The sequence below is a fragment of the Alexandromys fortis genome, unplaced genomic scaffold (assembly GCF_014885135.2).
Source record: "Alexandromys fortis isolate MF-2015 unplaced genomic scaffold, M_Fortis_MF-2015_v1.1 scaffold_86, whole genome shotgun sequence".
Lineage (NCBI taxonomy): Eukaryota > Metazoa > Chordata > Mammalia > Rodentia > Cricetidae > Alexandromys > Alexandromys fortis.
Genome location: NW_026067965.1, coordinates 657,799 through 677,717, shown reverse-complemented (window position 1 = coordinate 677,717; position 19,919 = coordinate 657,799). Strand labels below are relative to the sequence as shown.

The following is a 19,919-nucleotide window of genomic DNA, read 5'->3' as shown; positions in this document are numbered from 1 at the left end:
CACACACACACACACACACACACACACACACACACACACAAAATAGGTTTATTCAAGACATTTCTACTTGAGATGCATTAATGTGGTAGTTTGCATGTAATTGGCCCCCATAATCTCATAGAGAAGTGGCACTCTGAGGAGGCGTGGCCTTGTTGGAGGTTTTCTTTATGAGTTGTTGTGGTCATGGTGGTTTTTTTTTTTTTTGCAAAAATGAAAGCCCTAAGACAATTTCTCATAGTTTCATGCTATTTCACGTCTTTGTATGTAGTTATGCGTTTGTTTCCTTCTTTTCCTCCCTCCCTCCCTCTCTCCCCATTTTCTTTCTGATTTTATTTACTTATTTTTATTTATGTTTGAGACAGGGAATCACTATGTGACCCTGGCTGGCCTGGAATTTACTATGTAGATCAGTCCGGCCTCAAAACTCATTGAGATCCACCTGCCTCTGCCTCCCCAGTGCTGGGATTATAGGCATACATTACCATGCCCAGTTAATATGTACTTCTTCATTCAAATAATCTCAGCTATGTTTGGGATAGAAACCAACAGAAATACGGCGAAGGAAAAAGCCAAGGCAGAAGGAGCAAAGAAGGAATGAGAATGGGGGATACAGGGAAGAGGAAAGAGCAGCCATCAAGGGTGCCTGACGCATGGAGCCTTAGAGACCTGCTTCAGTGGCTCTATGTGGGAGTCCCTAGGGACCATTCTGCCAACTCACAGCAGACCTTCTGACCTACAAGCTTAGTTCCCACAATCTTGGCTGAATTTGTAAGAACAGTGACCATGCCCTGTGCCAGGTTTCCTGTGGAACCCATATTTCTCTCTCTCTCTCTCTCTCTCTCTCGTCTCCCCATCTTTCTTGGTGTGTGGATCTGTGTGTCGTGTGCATGTAGAAACCATGGGAGGATGTCAGATGCCTTGTTCTAGCCTCCACCACCTTACTCTCCCTTATGACAGAGCCTCCCACGGAAACTTCTGGGTTGGCAGCCTACAAACCGGAGCGGTCCTCCTGTCTGTCTCCCACAGTTCACAGGCACAGCTGTGGCCTTTTACACTGCTGCTGGGATCTGAGCGCAGGCCCTAATGTTTGTGCAGCAAGCGTGGAGCCGGGGGTCTGTGTGAGTGGTTTCTGTGGATGGCACTGGGCTTGGGACAGCCCAGCCTCCTCTCAGCTGCGGGAAGAGTGTGACCCAGTTCGAGAGCATTCTGGGAAGAACACCATGTAATCACTGCATTTCCAGAATGGGCTCCGTTGTGTGTCACTATCCTCTCTGGTCGGGCAAGATCAGTCTGATTTTGTCAATGGGATATTGACCAAACAGTGACACACACTATCTGTGAGGGCTTCCCAGAGGGGTCGCTCAGGAGGGCAGGGGGCAGAAAATCCAATTTGCCAAAGTCTAAGTGGGGGAGTGGTCAGGCTCTTCTTCCTGCTTTGGGCTGTGTTTAGGTCCCAAGGCTAAGAAAACAGTCTCCTCAGTGGCAGCCTCATGCTGGGCCAGACGTGGGGAGTGAGTACAGCCCTCAGAACAGAAACAGGGCAGAAGCACCACAGGGCTTCCGACTCCCAACTCCACGGAATTCTGAAACCACAGACCACAGTCCAGACATGGAAAAACTGTACGGGATTCTGGAACTCGCATTTACCCCCAGCTTTGTCCCACTGGGAGCAGAAGGGGAACTAGGTACAATAAGGGAAAACGGGAGGGCAGCCGAGAGGCTGTCTTGGGCTCTTTAAGAAGGCTCAAAGGTGAAGGCCCAAGGGATTGGCAAGCTGAGGCCCATTAAGTGAGAGAGAATTCACTGCAAACACATCCTTGGGGTGGATTCAGGCTCTGCTCCCAGGAGGAAATTTCCCCATTGTTCAGACTCAAAATAAACACTGAAGGTCTGTGGCAGAGAACTCAAAGGAAGGTCATACACTCAGGGTGGTATCTGGGCCAGCTGACAGAGGAGGGGCACGGAGCTAGGTGTGCCCATCACACAGCCTCCTGGTATGGTTTATATATCAGGGCCTCTCTGCCTGGTACATTATTCTCTTGACCACTCAGCCCCTGGGCCTGCTGGCATAGTCTCACACAGGTAGAAGGTCAGAGGGGTTCCCAGAAGCTATTCTCAGTGTCTATGGTGGGAGTTGCTGGGGCCCTGGGGACAGTGGTGGTCCTGGGGATGGGTGGGGCCTGAGTCGCAGAACAGAAACACCTCTCCAGCCCCACCCAATCGCTGCTTCCCAGGAGGCCAGGGAGGGGTTGGAGATACCCTTTCACTGCCAGCCAAAGACTACATTTCTACATTTCTCCTCTGTCAGCCAAAGACTGACTGAGACTATTTACATTTCTCCTAGGGATGTGCGAAGACTCCGAACAGAGCAGCTCTGGGAGCTGTTTCTCACTCCCAGCTTCTGTGCTCTGGTTCATTTCAAGAAAAAGTCCTGTGGCCAAAAAAGGCCCGAGACCTACTGATCTAGATAATAAATGTGCTTCCTCCATTTGGAAAGCTGCATTCCTCTGTATGAACCTGTGCATGAAAATTGAAGTGTGGGGATGGGGAACTGGCTCGGCCTAAAGGAAATGTGCTTGTCTTATGAGGATCTGCATTTGACCCCAGAACCCACGTCAAATAAAGACAGGTGTGGCACCTGTGTTTAGAACCTCAGTGCTAGGGAAATTGGAGACAAGCGTCAGATTCCTGAGGTTTGCTAGCCGGCCAGCCTCACCTACTTGGAGAGTTCCGGGCCACTAAGAGATTTTTTTTTTTTTTTTAAATCAAAAACCAAAAAACCAAAACTAAAAACTCTCTAAGCGCCTAAAGAATGGCACCCAAGGCTGTCTTCTGGCTTTCATACACATGTGTGCACAGCCATATATACCTACACCTGTGGGCTTCCACATACATACATGTAAATATGACATGAAAGGAACACTGGCTGTGGGAAGAACAGATACCAAATGTGACCAAGCAAAACCTTTCTCCAGAATCGCACATGGAGCTCAGTTCCCCCAGGGCCCCAGAGTACGTCCAGACGGGTGCTTGTCTCCCTCCACTCTTTGACTACAAAGCACGTAGGTATTACAGGGGCCACACGAATTGCACAGGGCCTTTTCCCTCACCAGCTTGCGCCTGCAGAGGGTTTTTCTTACACACACGTGACAGTTCAGGGACTCAGCGAGCGTAAATTAAGTCCATTATGGAGCCGCTATCAAGAAGTGTGATTCCTTGATGGGGCATCCGCCAAGGCTCCTGGTTCTGGCTCAAGCAATATTCCTGTGGAGGATGGTGGATGGATGGGAAAAGACCTCAGGGAGGGGGACCCAGCTGTGCTAGACTCGAAAAGAGGCGAGGAGAGGCTACCAAGGATCCTCACATTTAAGAAGCTCAAACTAACGTCCAGTATGGGGGATGGGAAGAAAAGAGTTGGTTTGGACCCTCGGTCATGGTGTTGGTTGACCAGGTGGGAGGGCAATGGACTGGGTTAGGATGTGGGGTGGAAGAAAGATACCCAGGATTAAGTTCAGATTCTGGTCTAAATGTCTGGGAGAATGATGATTTAGAAAAAGACAACAGAAGGAGTGTTGATCTGGAGGATTAAAGGATGAAAGGGAGAGGCAAGGGGATGAGAATTTAGTTCCACGAGAGACATCTAGGGGGCATCCTCTAAGCACCCATTGGATAGGAACGTTCCGGGTTTAGGAAAGAGATCCAAGCTGGAGAACTTCAGAAGCCACCAGCATTTGGATCCTATTGGAGGCGTGGGCAGGGATGAGATCACTGGGAGAGAGTGTTGTGACGGGGGCAGAGGGTCAGGCAACCTTCCAAGGTGTGAGGCAGCAGGTCCTCCATGCCTCCACCTGACCTACATCCACAGCGGCCCTGCCTCTAGCGGGAGCAGCGACGGGCATGACGGCCTCCCCACACAGTAGGCACAATCTGTAGGCACAGATCATCCCAACTGGCAAGTATCACGAAGGGTTGGACAGGACAGACAGGGCCCTAGCCAGGAATCTATTGTGTTCCTGGACAGGCCAAAAGCTGAAACATAGACTCACTTGTCAGGGATAGCTGCTACATAGTTGAAGAGCTGCCAGGGTATACCCTGCAGGATGGCACTTCTGAAGCTCCCGTGGCTCACCACATGACCTCGGTTCCCGTCAATCACCACTACCTGGATTCCATCTTCTGAGCAATGGTACTTCCTGCCATCCACCTGCAGGGCCAAAGCAACACAGACGTGAAGGATCCTGGGGCAGCTGAGGCCCCAAGGGTCTCCTTTCTGTGTGGTTTCTACATAGACACTAAAGACAGAGTTTGGTTATACAGCGGCTGCTCAGTTTATGAGACCCCCTCACATTATTTTCCTGTGCTATCTGTAGGTTTGAATAGTGAGCCCCCCAAAAAAGAAAGACATGCCCATTAGGAACCTGTGAATTTGATTTTTATCTAGAAATGATGTTTCTGAAGATGCTTAGTGACATACAGAGGTGACAATATTATGGATCTCAGGACAGGAACATCCCAAATGTTTGGGGCAGGCACTAAATCCAACAATAGGGGTCCCTTAAGAAGAACTGTGACAGTTATGGGATAGGAAAAGAGGAAGGGACCTCATGAAGATGGGACCAGGACGTCAGCAAAGTGACTCTTATCCAAAGGTCCTTAGAGTTACTGGAAGTTAGAGCTAGCTTGCGGGCTTCCCAAACTCAAAGAAAACCTTCTTCTCTTAACCCGTGCAGCTTGTTGACAATTCATCACAACACCACCTGTTACAGGTTAACCTGACACGCCCCCACCGGCTCATGCTCTGAACCTTTGCTCCCCACCTGGTGAGGATGTTTCAGGAGTGTGTGGAGCCTTCCGGAGGGGAATCAGCTGGAGGAAGTCGGTGACTATGAATTGGTCCTTAAAAGTTATTCCTGACGCCCTAGTTTCTGCCTCTCTCTTAGTTCCCCAGTCCTCCCAGGAGGTCAACAGCTTCTGCTACCTGAGCAGGTGCTGTGGTTTGAATGAGCAAGGCTCCCGTAGGTCCATATATGTGACTGCTTGGTCCCCATTTGATGGGATGGATTGTGAAGGATTAGGAAGTGTGACCTTGTTAGAGGAGGTGTGTCACTAGGGACAGGCTTAGAGGTTTCAAAAGACTCCCACCATTCCCGGTGTCTCCCTCTGCCTCCTATTTGTGGATCAAGATGGAAGCTCTCAGCTATTCTTACCACCATGTTTTCTCCATTGTCGTGGACGCTAGCCCTCTGAAACCACAAGTCCCACACTAAACCCTTTCGTTTATAAGTTACCTGGGTCGTGGTGTTTTATCACAGCAATGGAAAATCAACCATGACAGCAGGCCCCTGGGCACTGAGCTGTGCCGTTGTACCTTCCTCGCTACAACAAACCAGAGCTCTCTGGCAACACAAGCCAAGACCCATCTTCCCTCCCGTAAGTCAGCAGGTTCTGTGTTCACGTTAAGACAGAAAGAAGATAATCCACCCACTCCACCTCAGTGAGCAGCCTTGGTCCCCACAGAACCTCTGCTTACTTCGATGTATGCGAAGTCGTTCCGAAGGTGGAAGTAGTGCTGCCTGGAACTTTCCATCTTGACTTCCAGGAAGTGGTCCTTTGTCTTCTGAGAAACAAGCATGGGACAGTAGTGAGGCTGTGAGGTCTGGGTGGTCTTTCTCCTCGTGTGCCCTGGGCCTTGACCCAGAACTGAGTCATGGGGCCAAGTAGGTGTCCAGAGAGGAGCTCAGCTAGGTCTGAGCTCCCCTTCCCCCCAGAGGCATGCATGGGCACTTACCAGCTGAGCTCCAACGAGCTTCTTGGGCATCGGCACATCCACCACGGCCCTCTCGGTGAACCTGGGGTAAGCGGTGGCTGTGCAGTCGCTGATGCCCGCATTCCTCGGGATGAGGGCTTTGATCTTAATTCGCTCACAGCCCTTCATGGAGCAGAAGGCAAACTTCTCTCTTTCGTTCTGGGCTTTTAGCTTCAGGAAGAGCAACCTAAGCATAGAAGGAGCCTGGGAGTTCCTACGGGACACTTAGAACCTTCTCACCCAAATCAGACAGGGTGGCTCCCGCCTGTCATCCCAGCACTTGGGAAGCAGAGGTGGGAGGGTCATCTCAAGTTTAAGGCCAGCCTGGTCTATTTCTTGAGTTTAAGGCCAGGTAGACTACCTAGCAAGACCTTGTCTCAGAAAAACAAATGAACAAGCAGATCAAAAAAAATCTCTTTGCCACCGAGGTTGCTTCTTGAGGGCTTTAAATCATGAACTGTGCCTGTCACAGAGTCATATACAGTTGGAGGAAGAAAATAAATGTATTTTAGGAATATATTCAAGTCGGGGCTAAGAGTGCTGGCAAATATTTTCTAAGGACTAAACGTGTCATGCAATTGTAAACTGATATATCATCTAATTTAATCCTCAACTTTGCCCACTGTGTGCCATTATCACACTGACTTGTCAGATGGGGATTGCCCTGGAGAAGTAACTGCCCCACTGGGGACTGACAGAGCTGGGAGTATTCCCAGCCCAGTGTGGATCCCAACTCTACTCTCCTTCAAGCCATAACTTATTCTAATAATAACTATGGGGAAGGAAGCTGACCCATGTTCCAAGGAGGCAGACGATGAGGCCACCGCAGAACTAACTTGGCATCTGTTATTGTTCCTTTCATCTCAGAAAAATGCTCTCAAGTCTTGTCTGTAATATCTAATGATAATAAGGACTGACTGTCTCTACGCTTTCCTTTTGGGGAGCCAACTTTTAATGAGCCCACTTGGTTTCGGGCCCACGTGACACAGCCTACTCCACCCCACTTCTGACCAGAGTAGGCGCTCACACCGGATTCTCATTATGATGTGGGAGTCCCCTCTGTATGCTAGAAATACGTTTTATTACCATTGGTTATTAAAGAAGCTGTTTCGGCCAATGGCTTAGTAGCGTAAATCCAGGCTAGAAATCTGACAGGGATATAGGTGGACTCAGGAGATAATTTGTAGCTGCTGAAGGAGAAAGACGCCAGAAGCTGGATCCTTACCAGTAAGCCACAGCCTTGCGCCGATACACGATAAATAGAAATGGATTAATTTAAGATGTAAGAGTTAGCTAGAATTATGCCTAAGCTATTGTCCCAATAGTGCTCTAACTAACATAGTTTCTGTGTTATTATTTGGGCCAGGAAACGAATGAGCAAGTCTCTGCCTACACTCATTAGGCTGTTTATTGGCTACAGGGAGACAAGAGGATGCATTCTCTTGTGAGCTACACTGAAGAAGGTGTTGGGTCTTGTCGTTCACTGGTTGGTAACTGAGTTGTAAGGACATGAGAGGGGTGGCTGCTGTGACTATTTTGTACCACTGTCCTCTCCAGAAATCAAGAAAAGAAGGCAGCTTGAGAGAGGACCCTGATACAAGAGGCTTGGCATATGCACACATATTCATGTATATGAGACCATGAGGGAATGAACCTTGTCTTGCATCTGAGTTGTTTCAAGCCACTACAAAACAAGAACCTTTGTTTTGCTGGGTGTGGCATTAAAGGATTGAATCTTTAATCTCAGCAAAGTGAGGGTCAGCAGGAGTTGGGGGCTTGGGGAATAGATAGTCAGACTCAGATGCAGCTGGGGAAGGTTTGTGCTGTGGCCCCTGACCAAGTCACTCTTGTGTCTCCAGTCTCTTCTTTTCCCACCTTCAAATTAGAAGATTGTTCTCTTTTGAGTTTGGGGGATAGCATACCACATTCGTTTATTTGTTTTTCCTTACTCCCTGTACTTTATTTTCTGAATTTTTTCCTACAATCCACTTGCAGATTTAATAGAAAGCTAATGTCTCTTCGAGTGTTTGACTGTGTTATGTGGTTGAGACCATGGTTGGCGTTAGGATCACAGTGCCTAGGAAAGCATTCTGTACTCATCAGTATCAACTACACTCTGGTTCCTGGAGTCTGGGAAGACCCAGGATACACAGGGAACTGAGCCCCACTTCTGTAGACCAGAGGAGCCTCCTTACCCAGAATCCTCATCCCAGTAGTAGTGGCTCCTGCCGGGATAGCTCTGCTCCACCTTGTCCATCTGCAGGGTCCTCACAAAGGTCCCGGTCTTGGATGTTTGCTTCAGCAGGCGATTGTGAACATCTGAAAGGATGGAAAAGGTGGTGCCCCTTGGGTAGCAGAGACCCACTCGGATCCAGTCGCCCCTAGAAAAGGAGGCAGAGTTAGTTCTAGGCAAGGGTGTCCAGGCCAGGGTGAGCGCACCATAATAAGAATGCTCAAAGAACTCTAAGTGGGGAGGTTTGAAAGAATAATTACTAAGTTGCAAAGTGTCCAAGGAGAGAAGGATGGACGGCGACCACCAGTGGCCAAGGAGGGCCATGGGGATGGGTCACCTATGAGTATTCAAGGGCTGATCTAGAGGTGCTCTCTGTGGGTTTTAGCTGGGATGATGGGGTTCTTTCGACTGGGCTATGATTAAAGCGCATAAGCCACTGAGGGCTAAGCTCAGCCCCTTCCTGACAGAGCATGATTGGAGGGCCAGCTTCCTCCTCCTTTCTGCAATAGATAAATGTCTGTCTCAGGAGCACAGGGATGAGTACATGATGGATGTAGGAAATGTTTGAATGTGAACATATACAGTTGATCTGATGCCCTCACCCTGACTACTTCCTCTTTACCGTGGTTTCCATGGATGGACTTGGTAGGTCTTTGAGCAGCCTGGGAAAAGCTGTAATCCCCTAGGGCATACTGGGAAGGATTATCTAGATTAGGCTAGCTTCTCACCAAGCCTGTGAGGGATTTTTCTTGACTAGGTTGATTGAGGTGGGGAGACCCTCCCTAAACGTGGGTGACACCATTCCATCCACAGGGGTCCTAGACTGAATTAAGAAGTGTGCATCTCGGGGCTGGAGAGATGGCTCAGTGGTTAAGAGCACTGCCTGTCCTTCCAGTTCCCAGCAACCACATGGTGGCTCACAACCATCTGTAATGAGATCTGGTGCCCTCTTCTGGCCTGCAGGCATACACGCAGACAGAATACTGAGAATACTGTATACATAATACATAAATAGATTTAAAAAAAAGTGTTCATCTCCCTCTGCTCTCTGTGTGCAATGTGACCAGCTGCCTCAAGCTCCGGCCAACACGATGCCCTCACCGTGACACACTAACATCAACCCCGGAGCTGACATAAGTCCTTCCTTCCTTAAGTTACTTCTATTAGGACACCTTACCACAGCCACAGAAAAGTAATTAAGGTATCTTCTCGGAGATTTGTGCCCTTCCCCATAAATAAGAGCAGCAACATCCTGTAGCTTTTCCCCATTTCCTGAGCACTCGGTAATGCCCGGAGCTGGGTGGCAGTTACCATATACTCACTAGCTCACTACATATGCTTTGTGCACTTGGGAGGCAATAATCATGCCCAAGCCTTTAAGAGGTTAGCTGTTTTGCCTGAGGCTGACCCCGTATGCATCCTGAGCCCATGTCTCTGGGTTCTCAAAGACACGGTGGGTGACGAGAACCTCTTTGGATACCTCCTACAGGGCTGAGAGGGACCAGCCTGATGTCCCCACTAACCACGAGGAGTTCTCACTGTCTCTGCCTAAGCTCAGCCAGTGCCACTGTCCTGGGTCACGTGGTCCTGGCTGCCCAAACTCACTTGTTGAAGTTGATGAGCCAGATAGCAAGCTCAGCTGGGGCTGTCTGGTCCCAGTGGATGGTGTAGCCCTTTTGCAGGGTAATGACGGGCTGGTACTGCTGGTAGTGGGTGCTCCTGGTGAGGGCCCCCTCCAGGTAGAGGGGGTGGCTAGGGAAGTCGTTCTTGATGATCTTCATGCGCAGGTTGCTGCTCTTGTAGGCCTGGATGTACATCTTTGAAGCATACAGAAAGGCTGTTAGAAGAAATGTCTCAGAGGGCCTGGCTAACATCTGATCAGAGGGCCCTTTCAGAGCCACCGTCTCTTTATGGAGCCCGAATGGAAGGAAGACCAAATAAGGGGACAGCTCTCCCTGCTAGTGGGTATAGTCTGAGCTGCACTACGCTCAGCAGCCACTTTCTGGGGTTTCCAAAAAGTGACCAGCGGAACTGCTAGGAGTTGGCTGCCAGCTACGTGGTGAACCGTGGAAAATGGATGCATGTGTGGAAAGACGAAGGGGAAGAGGGGCCCTCCTGTCCTTCTTCCTCCTCCTTTCCTAATTCCTTCATTCCTTCTTCATTTCATCCTTCTTACCTGACCTCTCCCTTCTTCCTCTCTCTTCTCTCCATATATGCATTAAACACTGTGGGTGTCAGGAAGTACTCCACCGCTGGCTATATCCCTAGGCTTCTTTCTACTCTCTGAGTCAAGGAAGGGCTCACTAAATTGCTGCCCAGGTTGGTCTACTAATAAACTTGTAATCCTCCTGCCTCCACCTCCCTATCAGTTGAGATGTCAGGGACTGGGAGCACCGTGACCAGTGGGAGGGGGCATACTCAAATGCTTCTCTAGATGGCCCTTCACTGTCTAGAAGAGTTGTCTGGGTGTGTGGCCCTACTTCACGCTCTGCCTCCCGACTCGTGGGCCAGGTAGTGTATGTATCAGTACCCACCAGATGAGAGCATGTTGTCTCATTCCAAGAAAAACCTGGAAAACAAGACTACCAGCCACTATGTCTCCAAGGGGCAAAGAGCTGAGCTCTATTTGAGACACTCTTCTGGGGGGCTCGGCAGGTAAAAAGTCTGCTATAAAAGCCTAAGAACCTTCGTATGGGTCCCCAGTTCCTATGTAAAAGCTGGCAGGGCAGCATTCATCTGTTACCCCAGCACGGAGGGTAGGCAGAAACAGTGCCTCCTGGGAGCTTGCTGGGCATCTAGCCTAGTCAAAACAGTGACTTCAGGAACTCAAGGGAGCTTATGTCAAAAACAGAAGGTGGGCAGGGGTAGACATGTGTACACTCAGGGAAAAGCACACAAACACATACTATAACATGCGTACATCACACACACACACACACACACACACACACACACACACACAAGACATTGTTCAGTTCTCTGGCTCATCCCATAGCCATAAAGTGATATCTCTGCAGTCAAGACCAAGAGAGACCATTACACCAAAGTGCAATGATGTGCTTCAGAAGGAATGTGCTCTCTTGCCTTCTAGTATGTATATGTATATGTGTATACGTGTGTGTGTAATATGCTTATGTATGTATGTTATGTGTATAGAATATATATACATACACATTATATATGCTAAGTAAGATGAAAAAAGAAACTTCAACTTTGTCCATCTTACAGGGCTGTCCAATGCATCAAAAGACATAATTAAATATCCTGTAAGCTTTCTGATGTCCACTTGTAGGGTGGTCAGGAAGACACAGTTATCACATATTTCTTTCTCCTCTGGACCACCTGGTCCAGGTACTTTCTTCCTAATCTGACAATTTTCTCTGGCCTCTTTCTCCTCATTTGTTCGTTCGTTCATTCATTCATTCATTCATTCATTCATTCATTCGTCATTCATCCAAGAAATGGCAGTGATGGTCACAGGGTAATGGCAATTATTTCCGGTTGTTACACTCCAAACATTATATAACTGTTTCACATGTTAGTCATGGGTCATGTGTGCCCATTGAGTCCTGGACACGAGAACAGTGTGGCCCAGGAACCAGTTTTCAAATGCTATTTTAATTACTTTAAACCTCAAAATGCAGATCCGAGTCACGACATCAATCAATCAATCCATTTCAAAACAAGAGCACTGAAAAAGGTTTTCCTCTCATCAAACACAGCTTGGTTGTTTTGCTAGGTCTCTGCAGTTTTGCTGAGAATCAGAGGAAATGGGCTCGTAGGCTAGAGCAACGGCTCAGCAGTTAAGAGCACTTGCTGCTCCCACCTAGTAGTTCCCAACCATCCCTAACTTAAGTTCCAGGAGATCTGGCACGTTCTTCTGATCTCTAAGGGCACCTGCATGCGCATATGGTGCCTGTGTGAAGGCAAAGCACTTACCACAAAAGTAAAATAAATATTTAAAAAAGAAGTAGGCTAGAAATATAAAATATATGCATGAGCTTGAAGTCCATGAGCAGAAAAAAATTACTCCATAATTTTTATATTAACCACACATTGAAAATATAGCATTTTGAGTATGTGTAAAAATATTATTGAATTAATGTCTCATTTCTTTTTATCTTTCTACATGACTACCTAGAAAGTTATGGTTTGTATTATATTTCTATGTCTGAAAAGGCATGGGAGGAGGGATTTTATTTGCATCATCTGAAATCATTCCTAAAATAATGGTTAAAGCGAGTTCAGCTTTCAGCTCAAGTTCACACACAAGGACGTCAAGGCTCCCAGGGTGTGAGCTGGAGGCCAGCGGTTAGTAGGTACTGCACCCTAACATGAAACACCCCAGGGCAGTGTTTAGACCATGAAAATCCCATGGAACGGGAGAGAGGGGCAGGAAAGGCAAGGAAGGAAAATTCTGCCTCGCTCTTGACCCAACATAGAGTTGGACACACGCCAGGCAATCTGAGTCCTTGTCACAGGAGTGAGTGGACAAGCAAGTGGCTTAGGGTGGCATCCCCACCTGTGCATAGCGCCCACTGCAGATGGCCCCTCTCCAGTCTGGGACGTTGATGCAGTCTGGGTGCCGAACCAGCCAGTTGTCATCCTTAGTGAGGTAGGAGCCAGGGTACTCGGATACGGAGCCATCCACATCGTGGAACACAGATGTCTTGTCCCCGTCCATGTCCAGCTGGTTGAACCAGGGCCCAGGCTCTCCGAAGAACACTCTGGAAGTAATCTGAACAGAGCCCAGGAAAATAAGGCTGGGCCCGAAGGTGAAAGGAAACTGCAGCCGTCATCAGGGCCAGGGCAAAGTTTCCAATTTCCTCTGACATTACAAAGCAGCCAGACGGAGGCTGCCCTTGGGTGCTGGAGGAAACCGCACGGATGACCATCTCATGGAACTCTGATAAACAGAGTGTCACTGTGCCTCAACTCCGAAAATTAGCGCACAATTTGGGCTCCACTCACTACGGTTTGGCTGCTGTAGGTGGCCTTGGAAGCTGGCCTGATGAAGGAGGGGCTTAGGAGTGAGTGAGTGAGTGTGAGCGTTCTGGCGAATGAGCTGGGGAGGAGTGAGGGATGAGTGCTTGTGCAAGAAAGTGTGTACACATAGTGCGTAGGGGGTACCCGTGTGTGAGAATTGTGTATGAGCTTGTGAGTTGTGTGCATTGGATTTGACGACGACCTCACAGTGCAAGCCATGGGATATCTCTGTGACTGACCTCCTGCGGGGGCCCTCAGGGGTCTGTGTGAAGAAATGAAGTAACTTAAGTTCCCTATCTTACTGGGCAGAAAGGCAAACGCAGTAGTAGGAAGAAGGAGGAAGAACTGAGTAGGGGGTGGGCAAAGAGGGAAGACAGGAATAGAAGTAGCAGGCCCCACAGGCAGCCTTGACCTGCTCTCCTGACCCTCAGCTCCTCCACCTTCTCCATCTACAGGCAGGAGGCCCCTGTTTACATTCTACTTTCAGAATGAAGTTAAACAATGTCTTCAGAAGACTTCCCTTGGACACTGCTGGAGTTGGGGGATGATCTGTGCCAATTTAAGTAGCCTGGTCCCAACATCCGGTGTGGCAGGGGTCTGGAGGAACAACTTCAGAAACCCAAGTTCATCTCTAGGTTCTTACTGGGGCATAGATTGAAGGCCAATGGGCATCCACCCAGACTCAACCTTTTTCTGTGACCTGAGCTTGTACTTTTCCAGTTTGGGCAGAAAGCAAACTGGGACCCGGTCCAGCCTACTTAGAGGAAGCTATTCCACCCTCGCGGCGGTGGCGACAGCTCAATCTCTAAACTGTGGGGGACATGTGAGTCATCACTCAAAGTGTGGCTATGCCAGGAGTCTGGCCTGGCACCATACTCACCGGGACATCCTCAAAGGCAATGTTGGTGACATTGTTGTGGGGGCAGCTTTGCCAGGCATTGTTTAGGCGGAAGGCCAAGGCGCTGGTGTGCCGGCCCTCGAGGGCCGCGAACTTGCGGAAAGTACAGTTTTGGATGTTGATGGGACCATCGTAGAACTGAATCCCTCGAATCGGAAAATTCCTGTGGAGTTAAGGAAGTCAGACGTCAGATGGTCGCTGTGTTGTTGTTTCTTCGGAGGTGACCGGTGAGAGCTTTTCCGTGTTGTTCCCGATTCCCACCTCCAGCAACCCCCTCCCCACTGAGAATCATTAAGTCAACTAGCTCACTGGGAAGCCATGTATGGACACAGTGTCAGTGAAAAGAAAGACTGCTGAAGATAAATGGTGGATGGGAGGATGATGGAAAAATGGATGGATGGATTGGGTTGGGTGTATGGGTAGATGGATGGGCAGACAGATGAAGGAACGGTGGGTAGATGAAGAGATGGAGAGCTTGTAGGTAGCTGGATGGCAGATGGATGGATAGTACGTGGGTGACCACATGAGTGGGTGAGGGGTATGATGGACAGCTAACTGGATGAATGAACGGTAGTCTGGGAGATAAATAGCTGTCTATTTAGTCGCTGGCTCAGGGACCTCTGTTTAGATAATTTCTCTCTTCTTCCCATCAGTGTGTCCAGTCAGTAGGAAAATACTGTAAATACTTCAAGAGACTGCCAATATTCTGTCCCTCGGGAGCGGAACACTGTTAGTCATTATCGTCCTAGTTCTAGTTGCTATGGCAATTTAATCAGATTAAGATCCAGATGAGCTTCCTCTGTAAGTCTACCCAGCGGCAATGTGCTGGGCTTTGGGACACTGGAAGGAACAGAACCACACAGCATGGGCCATGATAAAAAGAAGGACAATGTAACTTTCAAGTATGGCCAGGGGCAAAGGCTGCTCCTGCTAGAAAAGCAAGGCCACAGACAGACAGACAGACACAGGGCCCCTGAGAAGGCTTGATACTTGGAGCAGCAGGAAGGGAGTGGGAAGAGGTGGCAGCTGGGGAGACACGGAGGGACCAGGGAAGAATTAATGACATGGAAACTTCACCCTTGCCTGGCAGGGAGGAGGGGCTCAGAGGGACCCTTCCCATTCGCTTGAGACTCTTGAGCAGGGTATGGAAGATGACCCAGGAGGGATTGGTCAGCCTGCTTGGTGGCCTTTCTCAGAGCTGGTCACAAATCTAAGCTTGCCATTTTCTCAATCTCAACATGCTCGCTTATGCCCATGTCTCTGCTTCTGGCTTGATCCCTTCCCTTCCCTTCTGCAGCAAATTTAAGGAAGCCAGGGAATGAAGAAGGAAAAGGAAGCATACAAAGTATCTGTCTCCAGAGAGAGGCCGTCCCCAGTTAAAGCATACAAAATATCTGTCTCCAGAGAGAGGCTGTCCCCAGCTGTTCCTGGTCTTCTATTCAGGCTCCCAGCTACTGTGTATGCTTCCCAAAGAAACCTCCACTCGCCCCCAAATCCCCTTGCGTTTCCATATTTTTATATTTGTAACTGATGGTGTCGTCACCTCGAATCCTGATTCTCGTGGAGGGAGAGCTTCCGTGCATTTTCCCAGTTACGGTGTTCAGGGGTCAGCACATTCTTGCTCATTCTACACAAACCATGGGCTTCAGATCCTAATCAACTTCTAGTCAGGCAGAATATACCTCCGTCAAAACTGCATGGCCCTTTCTAGCTCTCTCCTCTCAAAGGCAGCATGAGGAGCCTGCCTAACCCTGTCATGCTTCCATAGACATGATCGCCTTGGGAAGTTACCAGAATATCCTGCTCCTGGAGGTTGGCAACCTCCTAGAAAGAAATTCTAGAAATGCAGACTCAGACCCACTTGTAAATAAAAAGGCTGACCACGTCCCTTAAGATGGGAGCCAGGCCTTCTTGACAGCTTGGCCAAAGAAGACCAGGCATATGCCTCTGAGTATGCCTCTAGGGTATCTTTGGGGAGACCCACGTGCATGCACCCGTATTGAAAGGTTCAGTTTGTGTGTTTCTGTCCTGACTGTAGCAGCAAAAACCATCATTTTCAGCACAAAGAGACAACTAAGCCAATTCTAAGGCCTAAGTGGAGCAAGTTTTGCTTCTTGTATGCGTGGCAGCCTTGAGAGGCGACCACCTAGCGATGGTCTGTGTTTTGGTGTAAGAGTCTGATCTGTGTGAGACATGGCTGCAGGTTTGATCACCTCTGCTCATCCTCCTGTAAGTGGCCTGATTGCCTCTCTGCCATACTCAGAAGGGGATGAAAGACTTCATGTGAGTTGTTATGGAGAGTCAGAACCCCTCTTCTGGATACCATGTTCCCTGAACACTGGCTAGGACCATATCATGTATTTGGTGGCTGTGTACTTGTTGGCATCTAGTCTATACTGTTTCTGGACTTCTCTCCTTATTCCAAATTTCATTCTCATTCATGTTCTTAGAGAGCCAAAAAATCCAGAGTCAACACTAACTAACTTCCTTCTTTCCATGGCTGTGACTCAAGCCACACACAGAAAAGTGCAGTTCCCACCATTGCAAACCTACTGGCCTATGGGGAGGGTCCTTCCGCTGTGGTCCAAGCCACCGGGGCCCCAGATCCTGTTGTCCATCATTTCTGTGCCCACGTTTCCACTCTCGCCAACGAACAAGCTGTTCTTTATCTCCTGCTTGGAGCCATCATCGTATGGGAAGGTTCCACCACTGCAGAGAGGAGACGTTGGGGGGTGAGATGTCCAAATATAAGCTCCCACAGAAGGCCCATCACAATGACAGTTACTCTTACCTGGCCAGGGTCAGGCCGATGCCATTATCAGCAAACCTGGGGACAAGAACAGATGGTCAGCACACACTCTCACTCCACAGTCAATGAGAATATAGAAGGAAGGACCCTTCTCTGTCGCTGGAGTCTCACTGTGGACCACCGAGGGAGGAGTTTCACTGAGGAAATGGTAACTTTCCACTCTCCCCAGAAAATGGATAGTCGGGTTTCTCTTCGCAGATTGGGTGTTCCTTGAAGTGTCGTGGTGGAGAGCTAGAAGTTGTACCCCACACTGGCAGGGGTCTTCAGTGCTCAGCATTTGGGGGCATGAAGCATTAACTTCAGGAGAGCTGGGCCTCACAGGCTTCCCTTACTAGCTCACCTCGGGCCGAGCCACTGGGGCCTATGAGGTTGATCCGGAGAAATGGAGGGGGTGCTTTCTCACCCTCAGGACCAGCACTGACTGAAGGTGGACCGTGTGGGGGACTACTCTCAGCCAACTCAAACCACTAGTTTACAAGGTTCTCAAAATCCAGGGAGGCTCTGTCCCTGAGAAGAGCAAGAACAAACCCCATAATTATACTATGCTGATCACGGCTGCTCCCCAGAAACTCTGCACAATTTTAGGGTCAGCATGAGCAGGTTTCTGGAGGCAACTGGTTCTGCTTCATGAAGGAGCTGGACCTTAGATCTGGGTTGCCTTCACTTCCTTTGTTCCCTTTCTCTCTCCCTGCCCAGGGCTCCCCAAGGGGCTCATTTCCCCAGGGGCTATTTCACCCACCACCTGCTGTTTCTCGACTCTCCAGGGGCTTTCATGGCTCCTATAAGCCTGGAAGGCCCAATCCCTATGTTGTTCTGTGTCCGTCACACTGGTGTGATCCTGGTTTCTACAAGCTCCCCAGTTCACACTTCATGCTCAGCCCCTTTCCAGCATGCTGCGCTTCCCCTTCAGAGGTCTAGCCATTCAAACCGATCAACCAAGGCTCACCCTAGGGTGCCAGGCTCTCTCGCTCCTCCCTGGTGTCTCCTGGTGCTTTGCTGTGGTCTCTCCATGTTCTGCTGTGACCCTAGCGACCTGACACACACTCCTAGCTCCCTTATCCCCTCATCTGTTGGGGACTCTAAGGCCAGACGTTCATCCTATCTTGTCTTTGGAAGATTTGCGGGCATTTTCACCACATGCTTTATGAGCATCTCCATCTCGGCGTGTCTAAAAACACAGCATCCACCCATGCCTGATCGCTGTGCTGAAGGCTTGCTGGGTTTTATCCACACTCTCCATTCTGTGATTCTTCCTCACCTGACTTGGAGTGTGGTATCCATTTGGTATTCCATTTCTCCCATCTTCAGGGGTACCCTCTCCCATCCTTGCCTGCATCTAGACATACTGCCCCCCCCTCAGACTCCCACAAACCACACAAGGTTAATTCTCAAAGTCCTGGAAGAGACCATGCTGTCGGCTCTGGACCGTGTCAACTTTGTCTATTTGTGGGACCTCAACCCTAGTTGCCAGCCAGACTGGGCACTGGACACTTAGCTTCCTTAGAACGTCTGCTGAAGGACAAGAAGATGCACCTTCATTAGCAGGATGAGTCATAATTTTCTTTGCAGAAGGAGAACCATTCAACTTCTGGGGACTTCATGGTAAAGCAATGTTTGGGGGCCCTTTTTGTTGGGCTTAGAGCATCAAGTCTCATTTGAACCCTTGTTAGCTATACTATGTGAGACACTCGCTAACTGAACTTCAGTTTATCATTAATGGAGCTGGAACTGTGCTTTTTTTTTTTTAATTTGCATTCTTGAGAAGTATAGTGAGAAAGAAGTAAAACCAAAGTTTAGGCACACATTGAGTGCCCAGCACCATGGCTCCCTTTCCCTTCCTGTACTGACCAGCCAAGGACCACGAAAAAGACCAGCCATGAATATCCCCACAAATACCCCAGCATTTCGCAGTGTGGGTGAATCTGTCATTCTGCTGTGGGTCCCCCCCCCCACTGTCTGCTGCCATCCTACATTCCTGTCTTTCAGGGGGAGCAGAGAGCTCAACATCAGTATGTTTAGAATCCCTTGTGCCTTGCTCACTCCTCAGTCAAGACTCCCTGTGTGGCAGTGTCTCCACTTCCAGACTCACCGGCAGCTGTCCAGCCACACGTCCCCACCCCGCAGCCAGGCTCCATGATCCTGGTTCTTGTAGGCGGTGAAGTGGCGGATGATGGCCGGCTCCCGGGGCTTCAGGGGGTCTGCGTCCTGGTGAGGGCTGTACCTGGAGCATGGGAAGACACAGGTACTACTCCTTCTGGCCTCTGTAAGATGGTTTCTCCTCACAGGTTCTCAGATACTTCTGACTCCACAGAAATTCACTGGCAGGCAGGCAGGCAGGCAGGCACTGGCATGGACAGGCTGAGCTTCTCCCAGAGGCAGGAGATTCCATCTCTAGGGCCTAGCTCCTTATAGGAGCCGGACAAGAGGTCCTACTGTTGCAAATGACCCTGAAGGTTTTTTTAAAATATTTATTTATTTACTTATTTATTATGCATACAATATTCTGTCTGTGTGTATGCCTGCAGGCCAGAAGAGGGCACCAGACCCCATTACAGATGGTTGTGAGCCACCATGTGGTTGCTGGGAATTGAACTCAGGACCTTTGGAAGAGCAGGCAATGCTCTTAACCTCTGAGCCATCTCTCCAGCCCCTCCCCGACCCTGAAGTTTTGACAACTACTTTTGTTTCCTTTGAGACAGGGTCTCACTATATCACCTTGGATGACCCAGAGCTCACTGTGCAGACCATGTTGACCTTAAACTCAGAGAGATTCTAGGTCCTGGATGGAATTAAATTTGTATACCACCTTGTCCAGGCTTGACAACAACATTTTAAAAGCAGCCTCTGGTCTTCAGCTAAACTCTGGCTTAACTTATCAGCCCAGCCATCACATTGCCTATAATTAAGTAGCAGTGAAGGCTTCCTTTCTGATCACCTTTGCATCCCAACCCAGTCTGTGTAATTATGGCTCTTCTGGTCATTCCTACTGTTCTATGGTCCTGGCTCTGCACTGGGATCTGGGTCTAGGGATTTTGGTCTCCTTTTGGCTACTGGAGCCTGGACTCTAACTCAGACTTAGTTTAGACTCTAGCACAGTACTGCATTTCAACAACCGGCTCCCTGCCAGCTAGCCAGCACTCATTGCGCAAAGAAATGCATGGCTGGAGTGGGAGAAGAGCAGGCAAGG

At 49.2% G+C, this 19,919-nt stretch overlaps 1 protein-coding gene across 1 annotated transcript in view; it reads right to left on the bottom strand.

Annotated features, from left to right (window-relative positions):
- Cemip (cell migration inducing hyaluronidase 1) overlaps positions 1-19,919 on the bottom strand; it is a 136,233-nt gene that overhangs the window by 4,779 nt on the left and 111,535 nt on the right. Inside the window, exons 18-27 of the mRNA XM_050154029.1 lie at positions 18,822-18,953; positions 16,715-16,750; positions 16,477-16,632; positions 13,906-14,086; positions 12,562-12,777; positions 9,645-9,856; positions 8,002-8,187; positions 5,789-5,993; positions 5,531-5,617; positions 4,047-4,204 (exon numbers count right to left, since the gene is read on the bottom strand). Coding sequence (XP_050009986.1) covers positions 4,047-4,204; positions 5,531-5,617; positions 5,789-5,993; positions 8,002-8,187; positions 9,645-9,856; positions 12,562-12,777; positions 13,906-14,086; positions 16,477-16,632; positions 16,715-16,750; positions 18,822-18,953 — 1,569 coding nt within the window. The remainder of the gene's footprint in view (positions 1-4,046; positions 4,205-5,530; positions 5,618-5,788; positions 5,994-8,001; positions 8,188-9,644; positions 9,857-12,561; positions 12,778-13,905; positions 14,087-16,476; positions 16,633-16,714; positions 16,751-18,821; positions 18,954-19,919) is intronic.